The sequence below is a fragment of the Astatotilapia calliptera genome, chromosome 4 (assembly GCF_964374335.1).
Source record: "Astatotilapia calliptera chromosome 4, fAstCal68.1, whole genome shotgun sequence".
Classification (NCBI taxonomy): Eukaryota; Metazoa; Chordata; class Actinopteri; order Cichliformes; family Cichlidae; genus Astatotilapia; species Astatotilapia calliptera.
The window spans coordinates 1,380,556-1,395,402 of NC_137425.1; the positions used below are offsets into that span (position 1 = coordinate 1,380,556).

General features: G+C 48.1%; 1 protein-coding gene across 5 annotated transcripts in view; it reads left to right on the plus strand.

Annotated features, from left to right (window-relative positions):
* Nucleotides 1-12,706, plus strand: part of caskin2b (CASK interacting protein 2b) — a 59,227-nt gene extending 46,521 nt beyond the window's left edge. For all 5 annotated transcript variants that reach the window (XM_026163870.2, XM_026163869.2, XM_080300037.1 and 2 more), the window contains 7 exons: nucleotides 3,382-3,479; nucleotides 5,265-5,375; nucleotides 6,517-6,618; nucleotides 6,709-6,847; nucleotides 6,928-8,595; nucleotides 9,645-9,927; nucleotides 10,142-12,706. In XM_026163870.2, coding sequence (XP_026019655.2) covers nucleotides 3,382-3,479; nucleotides 5,265-5,375; nucleotides 6,517-6,618; nucleotides 6,709-6,847; nucleotides 6,928-8,595; nucleotides 9,645-9,927; nucleotides 10,142-10,238 — 2,498 coding nt within the window. In that variant the 3' untranslated portion in view covers nucleotides 10,239-12,706. The remainder of the gene's footprint in view (nucleotides 1-3,381; nucleotides 3,480-5,264; nucleotides 5,376-6,516; nucleotides 6,619-6,708; nucleotides 6,848-6,927; nucleotides 8,596-9,644; nucleotides 9,928-10,141) is intronic.
* The last annotated feature ends 2,141 nt before the right edge of the window (nucleotides 12,707-14,847 follow it).

Sequence of the window (14,847 nt, forward strand, 5' to 3'; positions counted from 1 at the left end):
TACTCTGAGCCCCTTCCGAATGGCCGAACTTCTCACCCTATCTCTAAGGGAGAGGCCAGCCACCCTTCGGAGGAAGCTCATTTCCGCCGCTTGTATCCGCGATCTCGTTCTTTCAGTCACTACCCACAGCTCGTGGCCATAGGTGAGGGTAGGTCGACCGGTAAATTGAGAGCTTCGCTTTTACACTCAGCTCCCTCTTCATCACAACAGACCAGTACAGCGTCCGCATCACTGCAGCCGCACCAATCCGTCTGTCGATCTCCCGCTCCCTTCTCCCATCACTCGTGATCAAGACCCCGAGATACTTAAACTCCTCCACTTGGGGCAGGAACTCATCCCTGACCCGGAATGGGCACTCCACCCTTTTCCGGCTGAGGACCATGGCCTCAGATTTGGAGGTGCTGATTGTCATTCCCACCTCTTCACACTCAGCTGCGAACCATTCCAAGGCAAACTGGAGGCCATCACTCGATGAAGCCAACAGGACCACATCATCTGCAAAAAGCAGAGATGAGATCCTGAGACCACCCAAGTGAAAGCCTTCCGCCACTTGGCTACGCCTAGAAATTCTGTCCATAAAAACTACGAACAGAATCGGTGACAAAGGGCAGCCCTGGCGGAGCCCATCACCCACTAGGAACAAGTCCAACTTATTGCCGGCTATGGGGACCAAGCTCTTGCAATGGTCGTATAAGGACTGAATGGCCAAACACCCCATACTCCCGGAGCACTCCCCACAGAACCCCCCTGAGGGACACGGTCGAATGCCTTCTCCAAGTCCACAAAACACATGTAGACTGGTTGTGCAAACTCCCATGCGCCGAGAGGATAAAGAGCTGATCCAGTGTTCCACAACCAGGGCGAAAACCGCATTGTTCCTCCTGTATCAGAGGTTCGACTAGCGGACAAACTCTCCTTTCCAGCACCCTGGCATAGACTTTCCCAGGGAGGCTGAGGAGTGTGATTCCCCTGTAGTTGGAACACACCCTCCGGTCCCCTTTCTTAAAGATGGGGACCACCGCTCTGGTCTGCCAGTCCACAGGTACTGCCCCTGATCTCCACGCAACATTGCAGAGACCTGTCAACCAAGACAGCCCTACAACATCCAGAGCCTTCAGGAACTCGGGGCGGACCTTGTCCTCCCCAGGGGCTCTGCCACCAAGGAGTTGTAACTGCCTCAGTGACCTCGCCCCCAGAGATTGGTGGGTCATCCCCTTCGTCCCCAGACTCTGCTTCCACCACGGAAGACGTGCCAGTGGGATTAAGGAGATCCTCGAAGTATTCCTTCCACCGCCTGACAATTTTCTCAGTCGAAGTCAGCAGCACTCCACACGCACTATACACAATACAGGTAGAGCACCACTTTCCCCTCCTGAGTCGCCGGACAGTTTGCCAGAATCTCTTCGAGTCAGTCCCAAAGTCTTTTTTTCCATAGCCTCTCCAAACTCCTCCCACACCCGAGTTTTTGCTTCTGCCACCCCCCGCTGCATTCTGCTTGGCCTGTCAGTACCTATCAGCTGCCTCCGGAGTCCCACAGGCTAACCAAGCCCGATAGGACTCCTTCTTCAGCTTGGTGGCTCCCCTCACCTCTGGTGTCCACCATTTGGTTCGGGGATTACCACCATGACAGGCACCAACTACCTTGCGCCCGCAGCTAAGTGCAGCGGCTTCAGCAATGGAGGTGCTGAACATGGTCCATTCGGACTGAATGTCCCCAGTCTCCCTCGGAATGCTGTTGAAGCTCTGCCGGAGGTGTGAGTTGAAGATCTCGCGGACCGGGGCCTCTGCTAGACGTTCCCAGCACACCCTTACTGTACGTTTGGGCACGCCAGGTCTGTCCAGTGTCCTCCCTCGCCACCTGATCCAACTCACCACCAGGTGTTGATCAGTTGACAGCTCAGCCCCTCTCTTTACCCGAGTGTGCAAAACATAAGGCCTCAGGTCTGGTGATAGGATTACAAAATGGATCATCTACCTGTGGACTAGAGTTTCTTGGTGCAACGTGCACTTATGGACACTCTTATGTTCGAACATGGTGTTCGTTATGGCCAAACTGGTTTGCACAGAAGTCCAGTAACAAAACACTGCTCGGGTTCAGATCCGGGAGGCCATTCCTCCCAATCACACTCTTCCAGGTCTCACTGTCGTTGCCCATGTGAGCACTGAAGTCTCCCAGTAGGACAACAGAGTCCCCAGGGGGAGCTACCTCCAGTGCCCCAACCAGGGACTCCAAAAAGGCTGGGTACTCTGAACTGCCACTCGGCGCATGAGCACAGATTACAGTCAGACCCGTTCCCTGACCCGAAGGAGAAGGGAACAAACCCTCTCGTCCACTGGGAGAAACCCCAACATACCAGCAGCAAGCCGAGGGGATAACAAGATACCCACCCCAGCCCGACGCCTCTCACCAGGGCCAACTCCAGACCGAGACAGAGTCCAGCCCCTACAGGAGACTGGTTCCAGAGCCCAGGCCATGCGTTGAGGTGAGCCCGACTGTATCTAGCTGGTACATCTCAACCTCACGCACTAACTCGGGCTCTTTCCCCACCAGAGAGATGACATTCCATGTCCCAGTTGCCAGTCTTTGTAGCTGGGAATCGGTCCGCCAGGACCTCCGCTTCTGGTTGCCACCCGACTCACATTGCACCCGACCCCTACGGTGAGTCGTGCGGTGGTGGGCCTGCAGAAAGATGGGCCCATCTCCCTTTTTCGGGCTGTGCCCGGTCGGGCCCCATGGACTAAGGCCTGGCCATCAGACGCTCGCCCTCGGGTATCCTCCCTGGGCTTGGCTCCAGGGTGGGGCCCCAGTAACCCTATCCCGGGCAGGGTGAACTGTTCCCTCGGTGGTATTTTCATAGGGGTCTCCTAAATCACTCTTTGTCTGGTCCCTCACCCAGGACCAGTTTGCCATGGAAGACCCTACCAAGGGGCTAGCCACCAGACAACATAGCCCCTGGGATCCCTGGGACACACAAACCCCTCCACCGCGATAAGGTAGCGATTCGCAGAGGGGCATAGTACTTTCATATAGTTGTAAAAAGCATGATAATATATTAAGTAATCCAAATTATTCAGAATATGTTACTCTCATTGAGTAATGTAACCGAATATGTTACAAATTACATTTTGGGCCATGTAATCTGTAATCTGTAGTGGAATACATTTTAAAAGTAATCTTCCCAACACTGGTCTTAAATCACATCTGAAATTACGATAAAAGTCGTAATGCACCATCTGTGAAGCAGAGATATGTTCTGCAGCAGCATACATTGGTCCTTCCGTTCCATTTCCTGCCTTATTTTACCTCCTGTCACTTTGAGGTGCTGCAGTAAATAATATCTAAGGTGTGTTTGATCTGCGTTGATCATCTCCTTCGTGTAGGCGGGACTCCTCGGAGGCAGACAGTGACGGTGCAGAGACCTGCAGAGCAGAGCTTCTCCCAGCAGTTTGTTCGTCCTCAGCAGCTGCTGGATGGGAAGGTAAAAAGCAGCACTTTAAAACCAACTTCATGCTGTTAGTTTTTGTTTTGCATCACAATAATTTGCACATCAGCGTGGGAAAGTTCCAGAAAGCAGGTTTAACAAACTGAGAGTTTACATAAACCTGATTCCTCTGAGCTGGGGCCTGTTCTTCGTACCTCGCTAAGTAGGTTAGCCGGATTAGATTGTTGACGATTTCGCGTGATCTTGGATCGTTCGGTTCCCCGAAGCTCATCCGGGACTTGCTGTCATAGCAACAGAGCCGTAAGCGTAAACCTGCTCGGGAGCAGGTTTACTTTATGTAAACAGGATTAGATCGCGGCCACGCAGGTATGTCCGCGTCATTCATACGAAAGCAACAGCGATATTCCACCACTGTTTCACCATAAATAAATATTATCAATGTAACTAAAGACAATGCAGCACCTGATCCATTTATTGATTTCACACAGGTCATTTCCTAAAAAAGGGAAATGTACTATTAACATTCTATTACATGTATGTGATTATTACAGATTTAATTCATATTTCAGAGTAGCAATTGTAAATTACTTCGTGTAATCAAGATGAGAGACCACGGCTATAAAAGCGAAGGTGGATTTGGGAAGTCTGTCGCAGCCATATCCTGTCCGTTTACGCGAGCCACCCATTGCGGAAGGTGCAAGATTGATAAGGAGAGTCCTCAGAATTCAGCGTATATTGCGGGACAGACAGGATCCTTTAGCTCAGCGCGACAGTGTGCTCATAGAGAGATATCGATATTCCCGTGAGGGTATTATTCACTTAACCAACTTGTTGACGAGGGGGTGCAGGACCACCACCTGTCTTTTGTTGCTCTGCCCTTTTCTTGGTTGCTGTTATAAACAAACAGATTATTCCAGGGTCTCTTTCCAAGAGACTAAAAGCAATATAAGTGATAAATATTACCATTCTGTAGAATATTCTTATATTTCACTTTTACCTGTTCCCATGTTCTAGTGGGTCCTGTCGTGGCTCTAATGTGACAGAGGATAAAATATAACATATTATAATATAATGTAATATAATATTGGATAATATAGTGTAATATAATAAATCTACCCTACCGCCTACTGGTGTTGGCCAGAGGGGCCGATGGCGCGATATGGCAGCCTGGCTTCTGTCAGTCTGCCCCAGGGCAGCTGTGGCTACAACTGTAGCTGCCTCCACCAGTGTGTGAATGTGAGAGTGACTGAATAGTGGCATTGTAAAGCGCTTTGGGTGCCTTGAAAAGCGCTATATCAATCCACTCCATTATTATTGTTATTATTAAATTACTTACGAGTTTAATTTGTCAGCAACTTTCTGCCAGCCCTCTCTCCTTGCTTTTGCAGCCTTTGCAGTGTTCTCTTGCGTTTTAATTAAACTCTGAAACTCCTGAAATCCCTCACTCAAGAGTTCTTGCTCTGCTGCCGAAAAATACCGAGCCGAGCGCGCTCCTTCGACATTTTCGCCGACCAATCAGAGGGTTGCCGATCAATGTTTCTACTATCGATGCGTAGCCCCTTTTACGACACCCAGTGATGTCACATTCCTGCGTCCAGCTGTAGTAATCGTCAACAGCAGGTGTGTTCGGGGAACCGGATTAGCGAGCTCACGGTTAGCGCGATGATTTGATCTTGGATGTGTCATTTGATCTTGGATGTAGTTATCGACGTACGAAGAACGGGCCCCAGGCCTCTGGTTCTATTTAAAAGCTGTAACTAAAAGAAGTAAGATCTTACTTGCGTGTATCACCTGATGAATTAATGTCTGTGTGTGTTTTAGGATGCAGAAGCCATCTATCAGTGGCTAAGTGAGTTCCAGCTCGAGCAGTACACCGGAAACTTCCTGAACGCTGGATATGATGTACCGACCATCAGCAGGATGACCCCTGAGGTGACCCTTCACTCCTTTATTAAAAAAGAACTGCACAACTTCTGTTGAAGTCATCCGCCCTCAGTATCAACATAGGATGACCCAAATTTAGACCCACTGCATCAGAACCAACCCAAAGGAAAACAAACTGCATCTCCATCTAAGAGGACCCCTGACACAAACAGGTCCCAGCACACTTGGACCTGATTCACAATGACCTGAACACACCCTGCAGGTTTTAGATCCTTGTACTCTTCTCCCATGACTTCTGCGTTTTCTTTTTACACTCATTGTGGCATTGTGATTTCACTTAAATGACAACCTCCGGAGCTGATAAAATGAGGCTAGCGCTGAACCACCAAAAGCTGCAGTTTCTCCAACACCCAGGAGGGGCAGCAGTGAGTCAGTCCCCATAAACTCCCATGTTAAAACTTTACAGCTGAAACAAACGTGTTTACAGCCTGATACACAAACTGTTTGATTTATGTAGATGACTTCCTCCTTCATAAAATATAATAAAATTCTAGAATTCTATTAGATGTCATGAAAAAATAATTTTCCAGATCCACGCCGCTTGTTGCCCAAAGGTTTCTGTTTCCGAAAAAAAGCTCACAAGCTTCAAAAACCAACAGGTGACATCACAGTGGTGACAGAACTTTTTATAAATGTTAGAAAGAAAAATTAGAAGCGAAACGTTTGTAAATGTGTAAATTCATCCATCCATCCATTCGCTTCCGCTTATCCTTTTCAGGGTCGCGGGGGGCGCTGGAGCCTATCCCAGCTGTCATAGGGCGAGAGGCAGGGTACACCCTGGACAGGTCGCCAGTCTGTCGCAGGGCTAACACACAGGGACAGACAACCATTCACTCGCACATTCAATTCACTATTTATTCCGGTTTAAAATGATCTAAAGATCAGTGAAAGTTAAAGAGTATTTCATAATTCGAAAATATTCTTGACACAATGTAAAAACTTACAAATTACAGAACCTTTTTTTCATAGACAGATTCTTCTTTGTGATTAACTGAATAATCCAGTGAAGTATTGACCCGTGTCACGCTGACTGTAAACCACTGATATAAACTCAGTCTCAGATGCAGTCTCAGGACTGTGCGGCTCTGCGTGTGGCGTGTGGTGACTCACTGATGTTTAATGTGTGCAGGATCTCACGGCCATCGGAGTGACCAAACCAGGACACCGCAAGAAAATCTCCATTGAGATCAACAACCTGAACATCCCCGAGTGGCTGCCAGAGTACATCCCAGTAAGACTGTCCGCTGTTTCGTGCACACACTGCTGCATAATAAGATCAATACTTTTCACCTGATCCAACTCACGTGGCCTTTTCTCACAGTCTGATCTCTGCGAGTGGCTCAGTGCCATCGGCCTCCCACAGTACCACAAAAAACTCTCAGAAAATGGCTATGACTCCATCAGCATCGTCAAAGACCTCACCTGGGAGGATCTGCAGGAGATCGGCATCACCAAGCTGGGTGAGGACTCGTTGGATCTTTGAGTTTGTGGACTGTGTTTCTGTCTGTGTTTTGAGTCTGATAATTCAATTTGCTTCCAGGCCACCAGAAGAAGCTGATGTTGGCAGTTAAGAAGCTGTGTGACATCCAGAGAGCAATCCTTCAGGCTGAATCAGGCCAAGGCACGCTGCGACGCAAAGGTCCCGGAGCCCTTCACCTGGTCGCCATTGAGGCCGATGCTGGCAGCGAATGCTCTTCACCTCACACCCCGAAGATGCTGACCTTCCAGGACAGCGAGCTGAGCGCCGAGCTTCAGACAGCAATGTCAAGCCACTACGGAGACTGCGAGGAAGGTTTGGCCATCAAGAATGCGGTGGGGATGTCCCAGAGCCAGGAGAGCATTGACACCCGGTCCAGAGGTTCTGGACGCTCACAGGAGCCTCCTACAGCCTCCATCACCCCCCAGAACTGGTCCCAGGAGAGCCTGGAGGGCAGCCCCGCCAAGGAGAGGAATCTTCCTGAGGGATGGGACCAGAGGCCCCTACAGCAGCAGCCTCTGCCAAAACAGGTTCCTCTGGGTACGGCCACTGTGTTCAAGTACCCGGCCATCCCCGCAAAGCCCAAACTGCCTGGATCCCAAGGCTCCTCCCCTCATGGCTCCCCAACCCTGAAGGGGTTCAGTTACCTGCACTCTCAGTGCGGTTCCACAGACCTGAACTCGTCTCCCAGGCACCAGAACCACGCTATGACCCTGACACCACCCAACAAGCGCACCCAGAGCATCACCCGCTACGCTCTGTCAGACGGAGAGCCCGATGAGGACGATGAGGAGCTGATGCGTGCTGGAAACGTGCCATCTTACGCCACTTTAACGCGCAAGCCCGGCCGCCACCAGCTGGCTCGACTGCAGCCAAGTCCCGACAAAAATGGCAGCGTGGGACGCAGTCAGTCGTTTGCTGTCCGTGCCCGGAAAAAAGGTCCCCCTCCTCCTCCCCCAAAGAGACTGAGCTCAGTGAGCAGCAACACCAGTGGCGAGCTGAGCGACAGCAGCACGACTTCGTCCACTGGCGGCGTAGTGACTGACAGTCCGGGGAGCGTGCGCAGCATCGCAGCGTCCCTGGAAAGCGGCGCAGAGGGGAAGAGCAGCTCCACACCAGATATTGTGCGGCACGAGGCTCCATCTCCCTCCCTCAGCTCCGAGGTTGCAGGAGTAAGGAGGAGGGTGAAGAGCCAGTGTGTTTCCACCGAGAACAACGGCAGCACCAAGCAGGACCGAGGGGTCAAATCGGACTCCGAGGAAGAAGAGTCAAACGGTCATGGACTGGAACGCTCCTCGTCACCTCAAAACAGCTCCAGCGAGTGCATCCCCTTCGCCGAAGAGGGCAACCTGACCATCAAACAGAGGCCCAAAGCTCCAGGTCCGCCCAGGGCTGAGGCCGTGCTGGAGCCTCCTGATAAGCCAGCGGCCAAAAATCTGGAGGTGCTGGAGTTTAATCTGAAAGAGTCGGACACGGTGAAGCGCCGACACAAACCCAAAGACAAGGAGCAGGGAGGAGGGTCCCCCAGCAGAGAGGGAGCAGGGGCCACCGAGCCCGAGTCTGACAGCAGCAGGCCTCCATCCCTGAACCCGGAGGTCAGCCTGAGAATCAGTGAGACCAGCGTGGAGAGGCCAGCCAGTCCAGCAACCGGTTCCCCCATTAAACCTCCTCTCTCCCCTAAACCTGCTGTCGCCCCCAAACCTGTCCGGCACAGTCTGCTGGCTTCACAGGGTAAGAGACTTACACCTCACTGATACGCTGTGACATTATAAAACCCGCAGATTCTGCTTCTTAAGGAAATGTGGGCTCAGTAACTGACTGAATTCTGATTTGACTGTAGATGAAACATGCGAGTCCTACTTTCTTTGACTTGTGATCTGTTACTACGCCCTCTGGTTTCACTTGGATGAAAGAGAAACTGGAACTTTGGCTCTGGGCTTGGAGTAGGGGCATGTCGTGGTTACTTTGAGTCTTTTACTTGTAGACAGAGCTTGAGACTGGGACTTTTGGGCTTTGGACTTTTTGAGTTGAACTTAGACGCTTTCCTGGGTCTTGGTTCTTTTTCTTTTGGGTGCTCCCTTTAGTGGTCTCCACAGTGGACCATCTGCCTCTATCCCAGCATCCTCTTCTGTCATGCTAACCCTCTGCACGTCTTCGTCTTTTTTTCCTACCTGGCAGCTCCATCTTCATCATCTTTTCACCAAATATCCACTCTCTCGCCTCTGCACATGCAGATCAGCTAAGCCTTGCCTCTCTAACTTGGTACTATTACAAATTTGCAGATTTGCTAGATAGAAGTATCTCAGTCGTGTTTGTCAGTGATGGTGGAACTTGAGATGGAAAGGAAGATTAGAATGGATGCATGATTCAATTCAATTACATTTTATTTATACAGCAACAAATCACAACAACAGTCGCCTCACGGCTCTTTATATTGTACAGTAGACCCTACAATAATACATACAGAGAAAACCCAACAATCATATGACCCCCTATGAGCAGCACTTTGGCGACAGTGGGAAGGAAAAACTCCCTTTTAACAGGAAGAAACTCGACAGGCTCAGGGAGGGGCGGGGCCATCTGCTGTGATTGGTTGGGGTGAGAGAAGGAAGACAGGATAAAGACATGCTGTGGAAGAGAGACAGAGGTTAATAACAGATAAGAAATGCTCAGTGCATCATGGATGGATGAAAGGATGTAACTTGACTTGTAGGTTGACACGTCTCAACCTTCACTTGGCACTTGTTGGTGTTTTACTGTATGGATATCTTCTTCTGCAGGACTGTCGTCTCCTACTGTGACCGTCAGTGTGGTTCAAAGTCTGGCCTTCGCCTCTCCATCCTCACCCGCCCGCGGGCCTCCAGCTCCATCCGCTCAGGCCCCCCAGAGCCCGTCTCTGGCAGCTGGGAGGTCTCACATATATGCATTGGGTCCAGGTCTTCCCCCTGAGCCGTCCGTGGGGGTGGAGGTGGCTCAGCAGAGACTGGATCAGACCAGCACGTCTCTGGCAGCAGCTCTAAAAGACGTCGAGAGAAAACTGAACGTGGAGAACAGCTCCGACAGGTAAGATCACCCACCTGAGGGTCAGGTCAAAATCACAGTCGACTCATTTTCCCCAGCATGGCTGCCCTTCCCACAGCAACTGAAGCATTTCGTTTGGACCTTACTTTGGTAGTTATGTGGTGTCACAGCAGCTTTCAGACTGTATGGAAGCTTTCTTCTCTTCTGTGTTTGCATCGTAAGTAATGTACATTTGTGTCTCATTCTTTAACACCAGTGGACCGAACCAAGTGAGGTCTGCAGGAACCATTTTGGACGACATCGGCAACATGTTCGATGACCTGGCCGACCAGCTGGACGCCATGTTGGACTGACATAAACAGGAAGCCCAACGTAAACCTCAGGAAGTGACATATGGATTAAGAAGGCCTGCCCAGTGGGAGGAGCTACTGCCTCCGCATGAACACCAGCACTTAGTCAAACGGAGTCGTCTACATTTCTCAGCTGTGTCTGGTCTCTGGTTGCAGGTCGGCGCGGCTCTTTAGTGTCTCAGCAGAAACCCTGAGCTGAATATTATATCACTGTTAAACACCAATACTGTAACATGAGTTTTTATGCTTCGGACATCAAAGGGCACAAAAGTCTCGCCATCGCCCGCTGGCCAGCTTCCCGCAGCTTCCTGATAAAAGACCTACTACAGACCATAATACTGGTTACCAGTCAGGATGATGAACTATGACTGCATGTATGAAATAATGGTTGGTACCATTTTTGCTGTTTGGATACTGAATAAATGTTGGAAACTCATCGAGGAGTAAAAACAGTACTTTAACTCTTACGTGATGGAGACTTCGGCAGGCAGAGACGAGGTGAGCTCAGAAACCAACGCTTTCATTCAGTGGCCTTCCATTAACCCGAGGATCGCACTACCAGAGCAAACATTTCCAAATCAGGCACTTGAATCATCAGAGGGCCCAAACTAAGCAACGGCACACCCACCAACTGTATGCGGGAAAAGAGACTATTGACTGTGTTGCTGCAGGGAAGCTGATGCCTTTTCCTTTTTTGAACCAGCATCAGTGGCACTGCGTTATAAAACACGTCCTCGGTTTTTGTGGCAGCTTCTGTCAGAAAGCGCTGGCACCATCTCTGGAACTTTTTGCCTCTTTTAGCTCCTAGTTTTGGTTTCTGGGACATTTCGAGTTTCCAGTAACACTACAGAAAACTCTGAAAAACACTAAATTACTTGCTCAACATCAACACCAAACATGGAGCTGAAAGAGGATGTGGACAACACGTATCGTCAACATGTGCCGCCTATGAGGTTGCCGATCAGTAAGTGTAAACTTTTAAAATGTATTTTCAAGTGACCGTTTAAATATGACTTTATATGCAAGCAGACTGAAGTTTCTGCTCTTTTCCTTCGACTGTGCTGAAGACCTGTCACTGTTGTAACCTGAGTTTCTGTAGTTATCGTACTTTGTTTTCTTGCTGCTGAAACAAAACCTGGATGGTCTTCGACTGTTTTTACTGTGGAACCATGTCAAATCTAACCTTTGTAATATTTAAAGAAATCTATTTTATACAGATATTAACCCTGTGTAATAAGTTGTGGCGCAGTGTCTGCGATGGTTAAAAACCTTTTCTACTCTGTGTTTATGAAAACCTGTAAAAGTGCTCGACTGTGTTGTTTGTTCAAAGGGAAGAAAAGCATATTAAGCTCATTTCACGTGTGGACAGCTGACCACAGCATGAGACACTTATATATACACATGTTATTTTTTATATTCATTTTAGCCAAATTAGTATTTAAATTAGAGTTATTGAAATATGTATATTGTACACCAGTAGAGGTATATACAGGAGTGCATATCCAACCAAAGGTCTGTACAGATTTTCATAAACATTTCCTTTAAAAGAAAATGAGTGAAATTTGCAGCTGTTACCCTCGTTATTGTAAGATGCTTCTGAAATGTTATTTTCATGTCCAGCCTGCAGGGTATGGATACTGCATGCCATGCTTGCTCTGTTGCATTTGTGCGCTGTCTGTTGTTGTCCTGTCGTTGTGTGGTCTGTGTGAATGAGATGCTCTGCTTTGGATTTGTGATTCTCAGGAAAATCCCCGTATGCATGGCTGCTCCATGCCTCCTGTTCCCAATGTGCCAGACTAAGATTTCCATCTCAGCTGGCCAAACAGACGGCAGCAGTACCACTTCTGTTTTGTTCATTGGTCAATCTTAAAAGGTTAGCGCCTGTGATATAAAAGTTTTGCTGAAACGTGTTTGAAATCAAAGTAACGTTCCCACTGTGGCTGGTTTACTGGCAAATACTCCATTCGGGGCCAGTAACAAAACAGGTTTTAAGGTGGTGTTTGAAGTTTAGCATAGCTATTTATGAAGCACTAGTACTAACATCCTCAGCAGGTGTTACACACACATATAAAGCTGGATATCATCAGCACAGAAGGTCATGCAGCTGTATTTTCAGATATTTGACTGTACAGGGCAAATAAAGAGGACCCAGTAGGCTTCCCTGAGGAGTCCCCACATTAACCATAGTGCATCTGTTATAACATGTCACCTTTTTAACATTGTAGCAATAATTTTTAAGTCTTTCATACAACCTGCTATTGTCCATCAATGTTTTATTTCACAGCTTAAAACATGTTAGAATCACTGAAACACGATCTTCCAAAGTAATCTCCAGAAACAGTGAATATGTAATGTAAGTGTAGTGTGTTGTTGAGCTGGATGATGTGTGTGTGTGCGCTGCTGCTTTTGTTTGGTTGTTCTTTTGTCCTCTGAGCTGTTTGTGTAACCATTAAATATACATACTGTCCTGATTTGGGGTTTCTTTACTCGTACTTGTGACACTGACACACAGCTTCACCACAGATGGGCCGATTACTTTTTCACGCAACAAGTAAAGTAAGGGATTACTATTGCAAAAAATAAATTAGATTACTGTTACTTTCCCGTAAGCACGCTGCGTTACTGAACCGTGCTTTTGTTTGTGTGTCTCATGATAATGACGTACGAGCGTGTGGCGTCCGTGGCAGCAACAGACGTGCAGATCAACATCAGATAATATGGAGTGATGGAGAGAGTACGACCGTGCAGCGTTTAAAGCGTGGAAGTAATCACATTACTTTGAGTTTGATTGCGTAAAAAGTGACAAAAACATTAGCGTCCGCTGTTCACTCTGTGGGAAGAAAACTTTCTACAGCGAAAAATTAAACTTCAACTCTGAGCGAGCAGCGAGCACGACTGTGATATTCACAGAGAAACCCCGGATGAATGACCATGGGGGGGGGGGGCTTCATTAAAACAGAAAAATGTAGTTAAAAGTCTTAAATTTTTGAGCTACTTTTACCAAAGCCGTGAATGATGAGGTGTTTGTTTTTACACACATTCATCCCAAAATTGAAGCTCTGGCCTGATTAAATGTGAATATGTGAATCACTTCATTGTTGACAAATAAAGAAAAACATTCTGGGGCCACTTTTCCTGAGCTCCCAGAAAGCAGATCATGTATTTTGTGGCTGTGTCCAGCAGAGGGCGACACGAACCTGCTAATTCTATCAGGACCTGAAAATATGAAATACCTGGATGTATAGATACCTCTTACACTTGTATATTTACTGCATACTGAGCAAAAATCCTCAGAAGAAAAACTGGACTTTAAAACAATCATTATTTTATCTTTCTTTTTTTGGGGGGGGTCAGAGTTTGGAATTAGGCAATGTTGACGTGATCTGTGTCGTCATATTATCCAAAAACATGTTTGTATAAGAGCAGACGTGCACTGATTGGAATTTCTTTGACACATTCCAGTTTCCTTCCCAGGGATGATGACTGACAGCATAAACAGACCCGTGTGTGTCTGTCCTCCCACCAGTGAGTGTGGGGGTTTCTTTTTTTTCCTCCCTCCGTCCTTCCTTCCCAGGGTTAGGGCTGTGTGGTTGCATTTATTCCTGTTCCTGGATTGGCTAATTCGATAGACGGCAATTCCTTTTTTTTTTTTTTTTTTTTTTTTTGCCTGTCCCGTTTGGCTCTTTTGCATCAGAATTGTTGTCTGAAGGCAAAGAAAGATGCCCAACGGATTTACTTTACCAAATTGACCATCCCAGCCTTGCCGTAATGGTCCATTTGATTCACCTTTTATTGTTTATTTTATTTTCACTTGCTGAATACGGGACAGACTTGACTGGGGGAAAGAAGGGGAGAAAGAAAGAGGGAAAGAGAAACAGCTGAGAAGAGGGACGGGGGAGAAGGGCAAAAGACAAAAACCAACCGAACGGGCAGAAAAAAAATGCATATATCAATCACCTGGATCACCTGCTGAGAAAGAAAAAAGAAAGCAAGCAGAAGAGAACAAGAGTAATAGAATAAACAACATCACAATGATATATGGGAATATGACAGTAAATACTAAATGTTAAACATTATTGTGCAGCACATAAGATCAACAGAACACAGTGTGCTTTGAGGTAGGAGCCAAAAAGGGTGTAGTTTGTGGGTGTGATCACCCGTGTGTACACCTGTGAGCATGGACGCGCTTGTTTTTTGTTTTTTAAAAGGTTCCTTCATGTAATGATCTGCTAGAGGGTGTGGGGGGGCCACAGCCCCGTCCTCCAGGGCATGAAGCAGGTATGGAGGAGATCAAAACTCCAGACATCCAGAGGCCCCCAGAACACAAGAGACCAAGGAAGACCAACAGAGGGGCAGCTGCGCCACTGTCCCAGAAAGAGCTGAGGAGAGTCCCAGATGAGGGCTCACTCAGCAGCCGCGGAGCAGAAGCCAGGGGGAGTTGCAGTGACGCGCCCGTGAGCTCCGCCGGCAGCCAGCCGTGCCTGAGTGACCGAGCCCCAGGCCGAGAGGCTCCTAACCACCAGATGACCCTCTCCCCAACAGTGGGTGTTTCAGTGTTTGTTTTTTGTGTGTGAAAATCCTAACTCAACAAGTGAAATTGGAGTAAATTTGT